Below are 19346 nucleotides of genomic sequence, written 5' to 3'. Positions count from 1 at the left end.
TGGCTCAGGAGTTAAGCTTTCTCTTTTCCCTGAGCTGACCCAAGTTCAAATCCCTGTGATTGCTGGTTGATATGAATTGTGCTCCCGGCAAATCTTATCCAAGATATTTCTTAAGTTTTGCTGCGTTTTTGGCTCTATGGGAACACCAAAAATCTCGGTAACTTTTACCAAGATTTTTCAAGAAGTCGGTGCTTTGCTCTTGAAAATGGGAAAAGTATCCATTAAATATGGTCTTATAATGTATGATAAAATTTGGTAAGTGTGATATAATTTTGAAATTTTATCATTATACTTTGGAGCCAGCATAAATCCCATTTATTCGGTTAAATATGCTTTTCAGTTTTGATTTTTTTTACAAAAAGTGCGGTGTTAAGAACTATAATTTTGAAAACCAGAATTTCCGGTCAGGGGATAGAGCGTTCGCTTTCCAATGAGGTGAACCGGGTTCGAATCTCAGTGATGGCTGGTCGATACGAATTCCTCATCTGGCTCACACCAACCACAGTGATGACGCAAAATATCATCATCAGTGGTAGATGAATCATGGGTTAGAGTCCCCTTACCGTCAGGCTAACTGTGAGAGGTTTTCGTTGTTTTCTTCTCCATGTAACTTAAATGAGGGTTAGTTCCATCAAAAAATCCTCCATGAAGGAAAATTTCACCCAATACTTGATCCAAGAGTTCCCTTGTCTTCTGGATTAGGTTTAAGAATTACAAGGCTACGGAGTTGAACATTAGTATTTGCAAACTCAAATACTTGGGCCGTCTATTCAACGACGGTTATAGAATAAAATAAAATATCGAACTTAATACGAAGTGACTTAAAATTTGCACTTCTTNATATATATGTGTGTATTTTTTTAAGCCAAAATTAAGGTATTATTACCAGAAATGTCATTGCCACACGGTTCGATAATTTTATCAGAATTTTTGTCTCAGTGTGGAAACAATTAAAATATTTAACATGAATAATTTTACAGTTCTTCAACTGTACAATGATTACTGTGCAACTATTAATGCTGAAAAAAAAATTGTGTTTTCTTGAAAAATTCTTTTTTTTTTAAATCAATGTAAACTTAAAAACTTGTAATGTAATCAGAAAAAAACATTTATTATGTAATTACAATAAATATTTACAGTTTTTGTACAGTCAGTTGTGAACAATTATCTTGCATCAAGTTCCATCTATAACTTGCCGTAAGTGGTCAAGTCATTGACAATAAAAACAATAAAACATGTTGATTTGCACAATTATTATCATAATTCGGATTAAAGCTTCTTTACGACAAATAAAAGTTTAAAATAAGAAACAAAAAATTTTCGAGAACTATCATATTTTTTTAAAAAAAGAAAGGTTTAAAATAAAACTTAACGTAAACATAACTTCTCTGTTTTTCCAATGTATTGACGATGTGATTCAGATAAAATTCCAGTTAACACATTTAAGCTCTTTTACTCATGTTTTTTTCTTTTAACAAATACATATTAAAATTCATGGGTATTCATGTTTATATTTTTTTGGAAAAATATTTTTTACATAAAATGTGTACAACAAGTTTGTGTTTAATAATTCAAAACTTAAATGCTATCGAGGCAAAAAATTAACAAAAATCTCAATATTCTTGATTAAAAACGTTTAATTTTAAGCCAATTTCTACTTTGAAGTATTATTTTTGCAACGAGTAAAAACTACCGAGTAAGCAATAAATTAAGTTTAGTTTTGTTAAAAAAAGAAAACACAATTAATTTTTTGACTCATGAAAAAGCATTCTCTCAAAATTGACCACTTAAGATATTTTTCTCTGAGTGATAATGTTTTTAAGGCCTGCACTGTAAAACCTTCAGGATCAAATTACGGTCTAAAGTGCATCATTCATAAAATCTATTTTTACAGTAAAATTGATAATTGTACCGTAATTTTTACAGTAATATTAATTTAATATGGTGATTCAGTGATTTTGAGGTAATTATTACTGTAAAAATTGCGGTATATCAAAATTTTGTTCCGTAACAAGTTCTGGTAAGTTTTCACAGTGTATTCCTTATTTTCAAGTTCTCTCATAAAGTTTGTCACCTACAATACGGTAGGAAAATAGATAATGACTAGATGCACGACTTGAATCATGTTGATATCATAAAAAAATAGTTATCAACTTGTTTTTAATGTTTCAATATGATTATGAAGTTTGAAATCATTCAAAGAGACGGGTAAACCATTTTGGTTTGAGTTCTTTACGCTTAGTTGTCAACTTAATTTACATTAAGTTATATTAACAATAGTGTTAGGTGATGATTAAATAATACGAAACGAATTACGATGATTTGTTGTTGTTGCTTGACAAAAGGCAGAATAAAAGCATTAAAACTTCAGCTTGGAATATACCAATACTATCATACAATACATTTCCATTTAACAGTTCAGCTTACTCATGTTGTTAAGTCTCTCCAGCCTTAATTATCACTTTTTCCCATAAATATTATACAAGCTATAGTGAGGTTAATGACTAGATACAAGACTTGGATGATTTTGTCATGCATGAATGATTTAATATACCATGTAAAAGAAAAAAGAAAAAATTTCTTTCACGTGTTTCAATGGGGCTATAAAAATTGAAACCTCCATGAAGTTCAGCTTATTCTTACAATTTTGTTTCTCCATTACTAATTTCAAGTTTTCTGTTCCATCTATCAAAATTATATTTAAGAAAGTTCTTAGCTAGAAGTGGTAATTTAATGACTAAATGCATGATTTGAACAATGTTGTTATGGTAAAGTAGCATAAATATTTTGAAAAAAAGTAAATGGCTTCTGCGTTCGATTACTTATATGAAATAGAATAACCAGATGTCTCCATGCCAGTATGGCTTAAAAATGATACAGTTCATTGTTTAAAAATGAGCAATGCAATGTTAAACAATGCTGTTATGTGATGATCAAATTTATGATTTAAACTAAGATGATTTGCTGCTGCAGCATATAGTTGTTGAATGAGCATATAAAATATTTATATGAAGTTTTTAAATAGATTTATACAACATATACCCAGCTAGAAGTTTAAATATTTGCCACTTACTCATGTGATCTTTATCACGATTCCTCACGATTTAGTTTTATTCATAAAAATAACTAGATCAACTAGTAATGATGTGATAAAGTAGCATAAGAATAAGTTAGTATAGAGCTTCGATTATCCGAACCGATTAGGACCAAAACCGATCCGGAAAACAAAAAATCCGGATAATTGAACAACTCTGAAAAAATGGTTATAAGAATGTTATTAAGTAACTTATTTTCACAATTTTTGCAGGCTTAGGACTGGAAATTTTAATATAGCCTACAGTAAGCATACAAAGAATGGTGATTTTAAAATGTTTAACTTTGAACAGTAACATTTTATTTTTTACAAAATTTGCCTGACAAAATGTGTTTTAAGACTGAGAGAGGTTATTTGAGAAAGGTGTTTCACCTCCTTTTTCTAATTCTTGAAAAAAGAAGAAATGAGCTCCCCTTCTAGAAACTACTAGCCTCTTGTCACCTATATTGAAACTCAAGAGCAAACGAGAGATATTTTTCAAGGTTACCAAATGAAGAAAAAGTCATTTTCTTTACCCTTTTTCATATATTCCGAAAATAAAGGAGCATTTTTGCGAAATTTCTTTTTTTTTTTAAAGTTGTAAAAAACACATGGTCTTCGAACGTTCCGGATAATTGGACAATCCGGTAAATCGGCAATCGGATAATCGACGCTCTACTCTATAAGCAATTATAAATACCGCCATAAGTTTTTTAATGCGGAATCATGGATTGAAGTATGTCACCAGATGATAACTTTAAGTTTTATCTCTATTTATAGGGTTGAATCTTGCCCATAAACAACGATGTTGATCATAATGTGTATAATGATTAAGTACTTGACTTGTATGAGGAAGAGTATGAATTGTGAGCATAGAAGTATAGCGACTACCATTTTGGAATTTCCAATAGGCAGATCAAAGTAGGTCACTAAATAATAGTTTCAAAATTCATCCTTGGCTAAAGTTCTTGACATTATCTTAGTTTAGCTTTTATATAGGTTTAAGATTTTATACTTGGTGTCACGGTTTAAAGTTTCATCTATAAGCAACTATTTCAACCATAGTGTGGATAATGACTGGGAACATGACTCGAATGATGATGGTGGGGTAAAGGAGCGTGACTAGTTGGGGTAGAAGTATAAAAGACTACATAAAGACTACATTTCAGAGTTTCCAAAAGGCAGATCAAAGTATTTCACTAGATAATAGTTTCAAAATTCATCCATGGCCTAAGTTTTTGGTACATCTGAGTTTAGTTTTTATATAGGTTTAAGATTTTAAGCTTGGTGTCACGGTTTAAAGTTTCATCTATTAGCAACTATTTCAACCATAATGTTTATAATGACTGGGAGCATGACTCGAAGGATTATGGTGGGGTAATGGAGCGTGACTAGTTGGTATAAAGACTACCATTTTGAAGCTTCCAATAGGCAGATCAAAGTAGGTCACTAAATAATAGTTTCAAAATTCATCCCTAGCTTAAGTTTTTGACATATATGAGTTTAGTTTTTATGTAGGTTTAAGATTTTATGCTTGATGTCACGGTTCAAAAATTCATCCATAAGCAACTATTTCAACCATAGTGTGGGTAATGACTGGGAACATGACTCGAATGATGATGGTGGGGTAAAGGAGCGTGACTAGTTGGTATAGAAGTATAAAGACTGCTGCTTGGAGTGTTCCAATATGCAGATGAAGATTGGAACAGGTTACCTGATGGTGGCACGGCGCTATGGTGTGGGTTCATGCTGAAGCTGAGTTTGGGTCCATGTCCATAACTGGGATAAAACAGGTCACTTTGATATTTGTAGGTGGAAGTTGGGTCTGTGAGAGATGGCTGTGAAGCTTGTTGTGTTAAACCATGGAAGTCAAATTTGTAAGCATATCTTTTGCCATGTACTTTGGTCATGATGTTTTTGTCATAATAATACCTCAACGCTCGACTCAGCTTGTCGTAATTCATGTTTGGTTTGCTTTTCCGTTGGCCCCAACGTCTGGCAACTTCATCTGGATCTGTGAGCTTGAATTCACCGTTTGTACCTTCCCACGTTATGCAAGATGAATTGTTGCTATCGGATAACAATTCAAGTAAGAATTGCCACAACTGAATTTGTCCACTTCCTGTAACAAGGTACAAAACTGTCAAATTAATGATTACTTGAATGATATTACTAAAAATTTAGTTATAGTTCAGAAAATTTATATGGTTTAAGGTTTATGTTTAAAAACTTAATGTTTTGATTACAGTAGAATAATCATGTTCAACTTCAATTATTCGACTTCAAGAATTTCAGCTATTCATGAAATAAAGTTTCAACTATGTTCAATTGAATTTTTTTTTAAAAACTTAAATTGGTCAAAATATACGTGTAGTTAGTCCAGGTTGTTGTTAAAAGATCTAAATGAGTAAAATTACAATGATATATGATTTTATGTTGAAAAGGAATTTCAGATTATAAAAATGACGTAATGCTTACTTAACATTGTCTTTTAATTTTATAAATAAAGTAATACTATTCTTTATTCCAACTCACATATAACTTGTAAATTAAAACTTAGATAAAAAGTTTCAAACTTTCGGAGCTATAAGCCATTATCAGAAAAAAAACACAATATTTCTGTGATATTTCTGTGATTTCTGTCATATGTGTTAAATATACACATTGTAAGAAGATATATTTAAGTTGTAAGGTAATTAGTTGGGTACCATTTTAAATATGTTATCATAAAATATTGCGTAATAGGGTAATATCATTAAGTCTAATTTTATAATAAAGGGACACTGATTTCAGTTTTAAAATTTTGATTTTAAATAATAATTAAAATTAAAAGCGTAATAATGGCTGAAATTAATGTTAAAAAAGAATAAGAAATGTATATTACGAACTACTAGCTGTTAAAATTTTTAAAATGGAATCGTAAAAGCTGAGGTTGTGAAATAGACAGGAAAAAGGGAGCTAATAGAAACAAAAAATAAATTAATTAAAAAAAAAAGTATTAGTTACCTGAACTAGCTAGTCGTGAACTAGTCGCTCCAAACATTTGATATGGATCTGAAAAAAAGAAGAAAAAAAACATGTAATTTTACTGCAAAGCATATTTCTTAAAAAGAAGTTTCTGCTCAAGATACTTTTTTTTTTCCAAAGAAAATTATTAAAAATGAAATAAACTGCTTTCGAAACTTTAAGGCACTCTTTGAAAAAAAATAGATTTAGGTTTGATAGATAAGTCGAATGAAGTACGAATGAATTATTTAAAAATTTATTGACACTTTCAGAAAGATTGGCTCAGTAAGGAACCATAACAGTCTTAATAATAACAATTTCTGCAAAAAGGTGTTAAATTAAACCATGTTTTAATCCAGGTTGGACCAGTGTGTTTTCTTTTATAACCGATGTCGAACAGTCCACTCAATTCTGGACTTACGACTACTAATGTTCAATTCTGTAGCCCTGTAATTTTGAACCCAATTCAGAGGACGTGGAACTCCTAGATCAAGTATTGGGAAAAATCTGCCTTCGTGTAGGACTTTTTGATGGACCCGCTAACGGAGCTTTGCGGCTCATACAAAAAATTTTCTACTAATTGCAGTATTGTAAAGGTGTAAGCGATTCAGATTTGAATTACGTAGAACAAACATTCGGTAAAATCTCTCTATTATTGTTCAACTAAGTACTTTATTATAAGCAGATGGTTCAGAACGGTATAAAATTGTAGCACTTTTCATGCATCTTTAAAAATATTTATAGACAAATTTAGATTTGGGGTCATTTTAAAAATTTAAGATGTTTTACAGAAATGAATCATAACAATAAATTAAAATAACATAAAATATAATGAAAACTTTTGAATTAAAAATAAATTTGACTTCATTTTGTGTTTCTACTTGTATAAAGACTTACATTACAACTAAAATGTGAGGAATATAATTCAGTTATTTGATTAATCCCTTTTTCATACTCTTTTAGTGCAACTGGTGTCTTTTTATTCGTCAGAATTGATTAGAATATTATATCATGTTTGATTTTGAGAATGGTGTATTAATGGTTAAGATAAAAGCAAATGCCGGCTTAAAATGATGTAAGAAATTTTAATATATATATGTAACATAAAAAGCTTCAATTAATCTTTTTATGTTAGTTTCTTTTATAAAACTTCATCCTAATTAATTATTCTAAACGAAATACTTTCTCACACTTTTAAAAGCCACATCCTGTTCTTAAATCTATTTTTAGCTCAAGTATGCATTTAATTAAGAGCAGGACATTTTTCCCTTTGCTCTGTGTGGGAAACATTCGATCTATTTCATAATCCAATGGCAACTGCAGAGATTTCCCTCTTTCCCTAAATTAAGACATTTTACGGATTTTACTTTGCAAGATTTTCCCTAACATATAACCAAGGAGCGCAACTTTTCATGTGGACTTTCACTCACTCTCATGACTGCTCTTGTCTAATAATTAATAAATTAATTTTTGTACCCTCCTTCCCGATCTATGACCTGTTTTAATCCTTCCACTCGGCAATGACGTTATATATATATATATATGTTCTTTATTAGCACTCTTATGATTTAAATAATATTTTAGATATTGATTTTGAATTCTGGCAAAATATTGTTAATTTATATTTAAATATTGTTAATTTTTATCCGTGTCGGTATTTTTCTGCAGATTGTTGGCATACCACAGGATACCAATTTCGCAAGTATCCTTGCAAACCTTTTTTTGTACTTCGTTGAAGAAAATGATGCGATTTCCATTAGAAATGACTTCAGATTTATTGATGACTATATTATTTTTAATTGTGTGGATTTTATTAATATTGAAGACACAATTTATTCGGAGGAATCAACTTTGGATAAAACTAATCAATCTAATATAACTTTAGATTTTCTTGATTTATTTATTACATTAGACTCATCTAACTTTCAAATCAAATTGATATTTTTAATGAAAGAAATTATTTTCCATTAAACAAGTTAATTTTTTGATATTCTGATACATCTGTTAGTATCTATAGAAATGTTATTATATCTCAAATTAGTCGCATTAAGTTTAGTTGCAATAATTATATAATTAATATAATTGCATGATTAGTTGCAATAATTATATAATTAACTGTAAATCTTTACGTAAGCTTCTCCTGGATAATGATATCATGGTTGGATTTATAAGTAGATGTCGGCTGGATTAGCTTGAAGCATAATCGGGTGCCTGTTTACATTTTCAGTCGATTTATTTAAGTTAATTTATTAAGTTTAATGTTTATTTTTATGTTATTTTATCATTTTCATTATTCTTTATTATTTTTTCATCTTTTTACTCATACTCGAACCAAGGGCTCCGGCAGAATAATATATAAGGGGGTGCAACCCTCTTGCAAACTACCCACCCCTCCCCCCGAAAAAAAATTAAAATATTCTGCTATTACATTTTGTTTTGTTATTACATATACTTTCATCTGTTCATTTCTTCCAGATACATTTCTTCATTGTTAGCAAAATATTTAAAAAAAAGTACGAATTTCTTGTACTTGCAAATTTTGCCCAGAGGCGATCGCGCTGGCGCTGGCATAGCTACTGACTTTGAAGCGCAAATAACTACAAACAGTAGTTTCGTATACTAACGTGTTTGTGCAAGATTAACATTGGTATTTATTGTGTTGATGAAGTCTTACAGTTGCGAGAAGTCAGTTTGTGTTATACACCTTTGTTAAACTGAATAACTAATAGAGAATAAAATATTATTTACATTTTATTAAATGAAATTTAAAAATATAGCTTGGATATCTGCTAAGTTTGTGAATGCTCAGTGTGCATAAGAAAAGAATCAAAGATGACTCAGAATTCATTGAAAAAGTTATAAACAGATTTGGACAGCAAACAGGACGATTACAATTCTTGTTTGATTAAACAATTTTTTAATTGTTATGTATCAATAATTACTTAATTATTTGTTTTCCACAAAAATATGTTTAATAAAAAAATTTTATAACAAAATTTTTCTGTATCTCTGTAATTGTTTTGAAAAAAAGTCAGGGGGGTGAAAGTGCACCCCTTGCACCCCGCTGCCGGCGCCCTTGACTCGAACCCATATACTTGCTTGGTATTTGCACCTACAACATCCCAATTTAATCCGAAAAGCTCTGTTTCCCAGGTGGTGATTTTATGCACTTCCACTTCGATTTTCAAGAACACGGTTTATTGTCTGCGTCGAGTTTTCTTTTGTTTTCCTTGAGGCCGAAATATATCGCCGAAAGTGCTCCCGGAAAGACTGCATGATCATGCCCCCCTCTGCATGGTAATGTATGTCAGGTAATGTATGCCCGTTTTGGTGATTTTATTCTTTTTTTTTTAATTCTTTCTTTTTTTCGATATTTAGGATGTTATTTCCTGTTACAAACTTTTGAGCATCTCCTGTCTTGGTATTCCGAAGGTTGCTAATGTTTTTTGGATATCCCCTATTGTGGAAATACTTTCAGTTCTCTTATGAGGTAATAACTTTTTTTTTGTTTTTATATATAGTCCACTCAATTCTGGACTTNTATATATATGTTTGATTAATATCTTTTCTTGTTAATTGTTTTTTATCTTTTTAATATTATTGAGATATTTTTTCTTACCTTGAGGTTGAGTAGTTGGTGGGGCCGTCCATGCTGTTTTGTAGGAACTTTCTAAAAGAGAATGTAGCAGGTCAAAGTTGAATATTTGATAGTTATTAATGATGCATCATAATGTACGACATTCTTAGAAAAATTGAATGTTTTTCCAAAAATTTATAACTATTTTGTTTAAAAATACCATATTTTCATAGACAAAAAAATTTGACGTTTTCGATTAAAAAGAATACTTTCCTTAATATTGTTTGTACACAAACATATCAAAATATTCATGTACAGTTTAAACAATATTTACTATAATGTTGATTAATATCTATTACACTGACAAGGTACGTCAGTCACTGAAAAAATGAAACGCTCTGACTTATGAATATTGTATTACAATCACTTACAAAAATCTAATGTTGAATTCGTTTTTTCAGTTGTGGTTGTCATTTTAAAATCGATATTTTATCGTGCCCTTTATGCTGTTCGTAAAAAATGCATACGTGGAAAAAGTATGTTTTTTTTTTTTAAAGAAATATATTCTATTCTATTTAGTAAATCTATGAAAACGTATTCTCTATCTACATTATTTGGGTTCATAATAATAGGCAAAAAATTAAGAATTATTAATTGATTTTCGCGATTTTCTTTGTGATTTTAAAATGAAGCCAAAACAGTGATTCTCCTCTTTTTATGAAAAAAAATGCATGTTAATCATTTTTGAATAATTAAGACATTCGCCCGTTCTTAAATACAGGTAATTTTCAGCAAGATGTAGTACAAAGAGTATAAAATTAACATTCTAAATTCTATATACTACTTCCGGTTTACGTTAACTTTTCTTTTCAAACTTTTTTTTATTAAAAAAAAGGAAGAAGAATAGAACAAATTTAATAAAGATAGAATAAAAACTTAAAAATAATAAATCTATAAATAAAAAAAAAAAACAGAAAAACTAAAAATTGTGAAGACGTTTTGTTTGTTGGGTGACTTAGTTTTGAGTGTTTTATTAATTTGAAAGGTTTTAAAAAATAATTAAGATAATAATGAAGCTTTAAGAATAAAGAAAACTTTCGTCTCTAGTTTTGGTTCTGGTCACAATAACTTAAACATATAAAAAAAAATCAAAAGTTTTTATCAAATATGAGAATCTTTACTTGTCAACTTGCCACAATGTATAATTTTGCTGAACTTTCAAGTTCTGAAAATTACGATGCAAGATGTCAAGAATTTCACAAGTACAACTTTATTTGTGCATAATCCAAGCAATTAAAAAAGATGCAATCAAACAGTTAAAAAAATGATAATTTTGGAAATAGGCATAGAAGTAATCTGTAGAGAGTTAATATTTAATGAAAAAGATTTGTCTTAAAATTTAGAAATCTCTTATAAATAATTTGCAAATTAAAACTTAATTTTAAAATTAATAAAATCTTATTTAATTGTACATAAGTAATTAGTACTTAATTTTAAAATTAATTAAAACTTATTTTAGAGAGATTTTTGTTTCATAAAATGCATTTAATGAAAGAAAGTTAAAACAATTGTGAACAATTTAAAAAGTGTCTGAAGTATGAGAAAGTATGGTAATCAATAAATTTTAAATGTTCTACAAAGAAAATATGTAATACGTAAAAAATATTTCACTCAAAAGTGCTTTAACAATTTCAATTTTAACTAAGGAGTTACGAGGTTTTTGAGTTATCATATTTTTTAAAACTATTAAAACTGTAAATACTATTTAAACTATTAATAGTATTATACCATGAATGTGTTGTCAATGGAAGGTTGATTTTGAAACTAAATTGGAACTTGAAATAAAACTTGAAGGATGCAAATTGAATTGAACTGTAAATTATCAGAAAAGTAAAGCAAGAATAAACTCTAAAAAAAAAAATAATAATAATCTTAAAAATCTTCTTATTTAATTCTTAAAATGCATATTTTCGAAATAGGAAAAAAAGTATTTCATTAAATTTTTTTAAGTGTATTGCATTTTTTAAACTATTTGATATCAAGTAAGAAGCTTAACCATAAATTTAATGCTAAATTTTAGCAGTTGAAAAATATTTAACATGACACGATAGAAAAACAACATGTAAATAGTGCATATAAATTAAGACATTTAAAACCACGAGTTTGTCTCAAAATATTAAACTTGGAGGTAAACTTGAATAATAATAATTATAATTATAATAATAATAAAAATAATAATAAAAGATTTAGGGATAGATAAAAGATGGAAAACAAAATGGAAATGATTAAGGATAAAAGAAAAAAAAGAAAAACATTAGATACCTTTTTTTTTTTTTTTTTAGNCCTTTTTTTTTTTTTTTTTAGCGAGCTTCTCTCAACCACGAGCTTGTCTCAAAATATTGAACATAGACGTAAAATGGAATAATAATAATAATAATAATAATAAAATGCTTAGAGATTAATAAAAGATGAAGAGCGAAATTGAAAGGATAAAGGATAAAAGAAAAAAAAGGAAAACATTAGAGATGCATTTTTTAAAAAATATTTTTTATTGATGTGAAACAATATTAAAAAAAATAATAATAAATAAAAACATAATCGAAAATTAAAATTATTATAAATAAATGAACGATGATAAATAAAATAAAGATGAAAATAGATAATATTATATGGAATAAGAAAAGAAATTAAGCCGTTTCGTTTTAAAACTTTTAATTCTTTTTTAAATTCAAAAATTTAACACTTTGTTATACATTTTTTCATAAAGTTTCAATTAAAAATATTTATGAGGAACATTTTTCTTCAAAAAATAATTTTAAAGAAAGTAGCAAATTCAAAACGTTATAAGCAAATCGAAAATATGATTAAATGGGCATAGCATGCTATTTAAAAGTGCTATAAGATTAATTTTCAAACACAACTGAACTATTAAAAAATTCCGGATCAAATTACAGTATATAGTGATGGCACTTTGGGTGCATCATCTGTAAAATCCATTTTACCATAAAATCAGTTTTCACCGTAAATTCCATTTGTACCGTTAATTATTTTACAGTAAAATTTACTTAATTACAGAATACGGTAATTATTACTAAAAAAATGCGATCAGATTTTTGTTCCTTAAAGTGTTTCTGTAAAAATAGACTTTTTACTGTAATTTCTTACAGTTCAATGAGTTTTGGTTGAAACTTTTTGAATGGCTTATTTGTTTTCAAGTATTTTAATGTAATTGCATTCAAAATAATGCCATTAAATTTAATTAAGAACCATTAGCATAAAATAACTTTCAGAACTTAACGCTATTAGATTTGTGGTCAGAAAACATCTTTGAATGATTTGTAATAATTATGGAGAAAGTCGTAATAATTATGGAGAGAAAAAAATAAAACTTACCTGTGAAGAGCATGATGAATTACTTTTTATCAATTAACAAACATTTGGTTTACTTCTTTAGATGGATTAAAATAAAGTTTTAATTCAACTATTAAAAACTGGTTACAATTTTTTATACTTGATAAACGAAACAACCCTTTTCCCCTTATAGTACACAACAGATTTTCAAACAGGAAACAATTATGATCGTTTCATAGTTTCCATGAAATTCATGAACTTGTTAAAAAGCGGAAAAGCTTGAATGATGAAAATTGTCATCGGTTTCTGGTCACAACTCATTTTGTACCAAATATCATGCCTGGGAAATTCTTGAAACACTTCATTGGGAGGAGTTTAGTCAGGTGAGATCCAATTGTAGTGTTCTATTATGTGACGTCATGTAAAGCGAGGTGTTCATTGGTTACTTTTTCCCACTAAAGAATGTTCACGGTAAGAGGCGGCAAATGGTAAGCAACGTGAGAATTTTTTTTAACAAACCTGTATTGAATCTAATGTTTAACAAGGCTAATAAAAAATAATTCTGGCTACTGATTAAGCTGAAATTACTCAAAAAATATCATTGCTCGTTGTGAAATAATATATAATATGAAATAATTAATGAGATAGATATCATTTTCAATACGCAGTTAGGTTAATGAATAACAATTTGGACACATTTAGAGAAAATACGCAAGAATTCTCTTGTTCGCGTATCTTTTTACAGTTCGCTTAAATGTTAAATTAAAATAGAAATTAAACGAGAAATTCAAAATTGACATTTACAAAATTTTTCTAGTAATTTGTATTTTTGAAGAAAAAAAAAGCATTGACAACTATTGGTTATTCTTATAATTATATTATATATTGAATTTTTAAAATTTAGAGACTAGGAAATGTTAATATTTTATGCTTAATCACTGAAATTAATTAATTACTTAAATGTTTTTATAATAATTGTTATTTATAAGTATTTCTTCCCTTTTAAAATGTTTGTATTACAAAATTAAATGATATTTATCAACAAAAGTATGAAGTTTCTTTCGAATAAAAAAAAATATGTTTAAAAATGTATATTTCAAATTGTATATTCAAAAATATGTAAAATAAATATATAATATAATACAGGGGGTGGACAAAATTATAGAAACGCTTCTATACGAGTACACTTTTTCATATTTCTCAAGAAATACTTAACGAAATTTTTTATAGCTTCAGAAGTGCTCCGATCATGCGATATATCATACATATCAATGAAGTTAATGTGCGTATTCAATAAAGAAAAGCTTTTAGAGGTTTGAGGGATTGACAATAAATTACAAACGGTAAATAACACCCTTTGCCTAATTTAATTCTAAAGTTTTTAAACACCCTATGCAAATCAACGTAGTAATATATTTCTAACTTGTGACAGTTATTTTGGTTATTATATGCAATAATTAATCAAAATTTCGCAAGCCTAGCTTAAGTATTTATGAAAATATGGAGATTTTCATAAAAAAAATGATTTTTTTTTGTCTGTTTTTTTTTGTTGCTATTTTTTGCTATATCTTTTAATGTGAAAAATATTCATTAAAACTAAACAAAATTTTTAGAACATTTTAAAGTTAATTATAAAATATTTTTCTTCAAAATTTGAGAAAAATTCGTTTAAAACTGCGTAAGATAAAAGTAATTAAAACAGTTCGTTTATACTGCTCAAGCGCGTGGAAAATAAAAAAAAAAATCTTCCAAACAGAGTTTGTCTGAAAAAAAATATTAGCAAAAGAAAACAAAAAGATCACCATCACCACAAACATCATCAACTGAATGATTCATACGTAGAACTATGAATAAAATTGAAAAAAAGTAATGCTACTATAGATAAAATTAAGATAAATGCTAAAAATAATTTGTATTAAAAACTAATAACCAACATCATACATGATTAAAAACTAATTACTGTCATTAAATAAATTAGCTGAATCGGTACGATATTATTTGATTAAAAATTTCATCTGCCTCAAAAATATACACATTAGAAATGACAGTCGACATGTTTCAAGCCCTCAAAAACAGGAACCCATTTTCAAGACTTCTCAGACGAGAAGAAGAATCACTTTTGTTCCTTCTCATTCGCGTCTGGCAAGTTTTGAAATGTTTTTGAGCTCTTGAAACATGTCGACTGTCATTTCTAATGCGTATATTTTTGAGGAGAATGAAGTTTTTAATCAAATAATTACTAATATTAAAACTTTTTTAAAACTATTCCAAAAAGGAAACCACAAGCCCAAAGAACATGAGATTTTGCCTTTTTTTACAGTTCTAAATATCAGTTTACGTACCTTTTTCTTTCGTTTTGGTAATAAATTTTCTAGAATACAGGATTTTAAACCTTGGGAGGTTTCAATATTGACCGAATGCTTTATACGCACTACTATTGATAAAATTACAAAGAAATGCATATTTAAAAGAAGTCATTGTCGAAAAAATTATTTCTGTGTGCTTATGATGGATTTATAAACATCCCCAAAGAAGATCATGAGTACTAACGGGTTAATTTTGTCAATTTTTATGCTTCTAAATTTCAATATATGCATTTTTCTTTCTTTGTTATGTTAAATTTTCTAGTATACAGGTTTTCAAACCTTCACTACATACAATGTGTCTTTCTTTTTTTGGCTTGCACACGCTGATACATTCTTCGTTTAATATAAACTGATACGATCTTTCTGAAAGCATTTTTTTTTTAAATAAATAAATATAAAAACAGCTCAGGCGTACTCCTGTTCCTTTCATAGCTTCTTTTTTTACAAAATGACACAGTTTATTTACACTTTTAAGGCCATATGCTATTCTTTATAGGGGGACAAGATAAACATAATAATTTCTCACGTGAAAATCAGTATGATGCGCACAATAGCTTTTGTTGACACAGAATCGGATCATAACAATAAACAACTTCTCACTCCTACTCCTCCTACGCATGCGCACTTGTCAACAGTCACAATTGATGAATTGATTTGAAACAGCGTGAAACCGGAGATGTCCTGTTGTCCAGTTAAATAGCATCAGGAAATCACCATGAGCACTGGGTAAGTGACTAAACATATTGGAGAGCTTGCGAAAGACACTCTTCCAGATGACCCTTACAATTAGTATACTATGCTTAACTAAACTTCCAGAAGTCTTACCATTTTTTAAGATAACAAATCACTGAAAAAATAATAAAAATTATTTTATGAAATTGAAAAAAATTTGCAACAGAGTTGGAAACTGCAATTGTTATTTTTATATTGAATTGAGTCAATTTTAGATTACATAATAAATTATACTGAATGAATAAATTATACTTTTTTCAAAAATTACTTTTATAAAATAAAAATTAAAAAGTTTATTACAATCAAAAAGCTATTTAAAATAAAAATAAAAAAATATTAAAATTAAAAGAAAATTAAACTTAGAAACTAATTAAAGTTATACAGAAATTAAAATACTAATTAGGAATCGAAAAATTAATGAAAATCTAAAAAACATTATAAAAAAAATTTAACAGAGTGTAAGAATTTCTGAGATAATGTCAAGGGGGAAAGTGGAGAACAATAACAGTTTCAGATTATGCAATTTAATTGAAGTTTTCTTTTTTTAAAATCACCAAAATGCTGTTTTATAAACATTGTAAAGACATAGTTTTTTTAAAAAAAAAATTTGTTTCCTTAGAATCAAATATTAGAAAGTAAAAAATTGTTTCTTCTTTAATTATTCAAACATAAGAAAGAGACTGGAATAAATTCTTGCTATAAAAATCTATCTATATAAAAATGAATGTCTGTTTGTACGTCCCTTATAGACTTATAAACCATCCGACCAAAAGCTATGAAACTTGGCATACAGATAGTTTCAAGCACGAGGAAGGTCACTGTCCACATCAAAACATTCCACGACAAGTTGTTCCAATAGGATGACCGAAAAACGAAATGGGATTTTCTGATTGGTTATGCGTTAGCCATTGTCTTAAATTTAACAAATCAATTTTCACATATTTTGAAGATACATCAGTGATAATTGCTAGCTTATAGCTCAATTTGATCAAAAAATAGTTTATTGCACGTATTTAAATATTTAATTATTTTATATTCGCTACAGATGAATTCAATGAACATTACGTGGTAGCACGCGTGGTCTCTGCGTCACCAAATTTATACTTTGTCTGATACCACATGTTTTTATTTTATTTATTTTAATTCTTTTAAGCGAGTTTCTAAAAAATTACTTATTTAAAAGCAACGGTAATTGAATTGAAACAAAATATTTATGTAATCAAAAGCAAAAATTAGTGGGAAAGTGGCACTAATCCGTTTAGGAGAAACATAAGAAATTGGCCCCCATCGACCCCCACAAAAGTAATTTTCTGTTAATTAAAATAAAACTCTATTAGATACTGTGTTTGTACATTTATTTTATGATTCTAAACATTTATTAAAGTAATAGTACATTGTGTAACAATAGTTTTATGAAAAATATATTAACATTGAAATTTAAATACCTTATTATTAAATAATAAGTAATTATGCATAAGTAGATATACTAAGTAAAGTAACTAAAGATTTACTGCTTCTTGATCAATGAGATGGGTGTGCCTGGTGTTTTTTTGCAAGGTTCGCTATATTGGGTTCAAAATTGGTCAATTTTAATTTTCGTCAAAATTGGTCAATTTTGTAATTTTCGTAAAAAAATACAAAGTGTGCTATAGTTTTGTCGCGGGCTGTACTAATCCATATTATTAAAGCTTACCTTCTTTTTTGTGCATTGATAATTAAAATTGATATCTAAACCAAACGAATGGTTTTATCGAAACAATAACTAATTATCCAAAACTATAAAAGTTTTAATAATGACACTGCAAATATTCAACACAGTTTGCAAAGATAGCTGAAACTGCGTATGATATTTGCATTTGTAACGTCAATGCTCGTCACACGTGACATTTGGACAAGCGCACATATGCATATGACTTATAAACTGCGCTGAGTTCGTGCCACTGCGCGGTGGTACGTAAATACTTGTTTCACCCCAATAAATATACGTTTATTAATTTATGTTTTATAAAGAAACTGATATTGAGTCAATTATAAAAAAAATTCACAAATTTTACATACTTAATTAGGTATGTGTGATTTGCGTATTGAGAACTGTTTTTTTTCCGACCCTTCCGATTCGGATCGACCCCCATTCGCCCCCCTGTCTCAGATCGACCCCTGCTTTTGTTAAATAGACCCTTGGGGGTCTATATAGACCACTTTGGCGACCTCTGATCTAGAAGAACCATAAGAAATCATCATACTATCATTAACGACAATGATGCTTGATTTTTTTTTAATGTTAGTAATATGTTAAATGATATAAAAAAAATTTGCGTACCAAAAGCAAAAATAATGGAGACTATGTACTTATTCATTTTGGGGAGTCGTAAAAAATCACGATATTACTATTGACACTAATGCTTAATTACTACTGATAATATGAATTAATTGAAATAAAACAAAACAAGTTATGTGCTAAAAAGTGGATTTAATGGAAAAAAAAGGGTTTTTCGTAATTTCAGAAATTATTTTTTTCAGTGGTAGCAAAGATAATGTATTAATATTTTAATGTATTAGAATATAAAGAATTTTGTTTCTTTACTGCTTATAAATATTTTAATAGTAAATTAAAGGTCGGATAGAGAAATACCCAAGCTCCGAAAATCTTATCAAATTCTAATAAGAGCTCGATTAGAAAAAAAAAATTGCTTTTGTTGGCTGTCACTGATAAATGTATTTTTCACAGAAGTTAAATGTTGAAGGGTTATGTAATATGCACAAATATACTAATAATGGTATAAAATATATTGATATATTTGGTGATTATTAAGACAGCACCAATACTTAGTAGTACATACTGATACTTTGGAAATACGCTTTTTATGGTCCTCGAAAGGCATATGTACCTTAGAAAATTACTTGATACTGCAATAGCATCATGCGAAGTGATACTAAATACATTTTATCTTTGTTCTAATGGGCTAAGCTACAAAAAACCGGTTTTGCTTATTTCAATAACCAAGGCCACCAAAAAGGAAAACAATTAATATTAAATAGTACCTGATAAGTTACATTTTCAGAACTAAAAAAAAAGTTGCATCCGAACTATTTTATTACCAATTAATTAGAAAAAGGGACAAATATTTCTTTGTTTTTAATTATTTACCCCTGCCAAATTTGAAATAAAAATCATGTAAGCATACTGAAAACTGATGTAATTAGTTATGTTAGGATTTGAATGAAGGCAAAAACAGTTCTG

At 28.2% G+C, this 19346-nt stretch overlaps 1 protein-coding gene across 1 annotated transcript in view; it reads right to left on the bottom strand.

Moving 5' to 3' along the window:
* Positions 1 to 1092: 1092 nt before the first annotated feature.
* The window catches only part of LOC107453482 (transcriptional regulator Erg), a 49792-nt gene continuing 31538 nt past the window's right edge, over positions 1093 to 19346 (bottom strand). Inside the window, exons 3-5 of the mRNA XM_016070343.3 lie at positions 9699 to 9749; positions 6080 to 6127; positions 1093 to 5195 (exon numbers count right to left, since the gene is read on the bottom strand). Of these exons, the coding sequence (XP_015925829.3) occupies positions 4648 to 5195; positions 6080 to 6127; positions 9699 to 9749 (647 nt within the window). The 3' untranslated portion in view covers positions 1093 to 4647. The remainder of the gene's footprint in view (positions 5196 to 6079; positions 6128 to 9698; positions 9750 to 19346) is intronic.

This window comes from Parasteatoda tepidariorum, chromosome 4 (assembly GCF_043381705.1).
Source record: "Parasteatoda tepidariorum isolate YZ-2023 chromosome 4, CAS_Ptep_4.0, whole genome shotgun sequence".
NCBI classification, from domain to species: Eukaryota; Metazoa; Arthropoda; class Arachnida; order Araneae; family Theridiidae; genus Parasteatoda; species Parasteatoda tepidariorum.
This window is presented reverse-complemented; position numbering and strand designations above follow the sequence as displayed.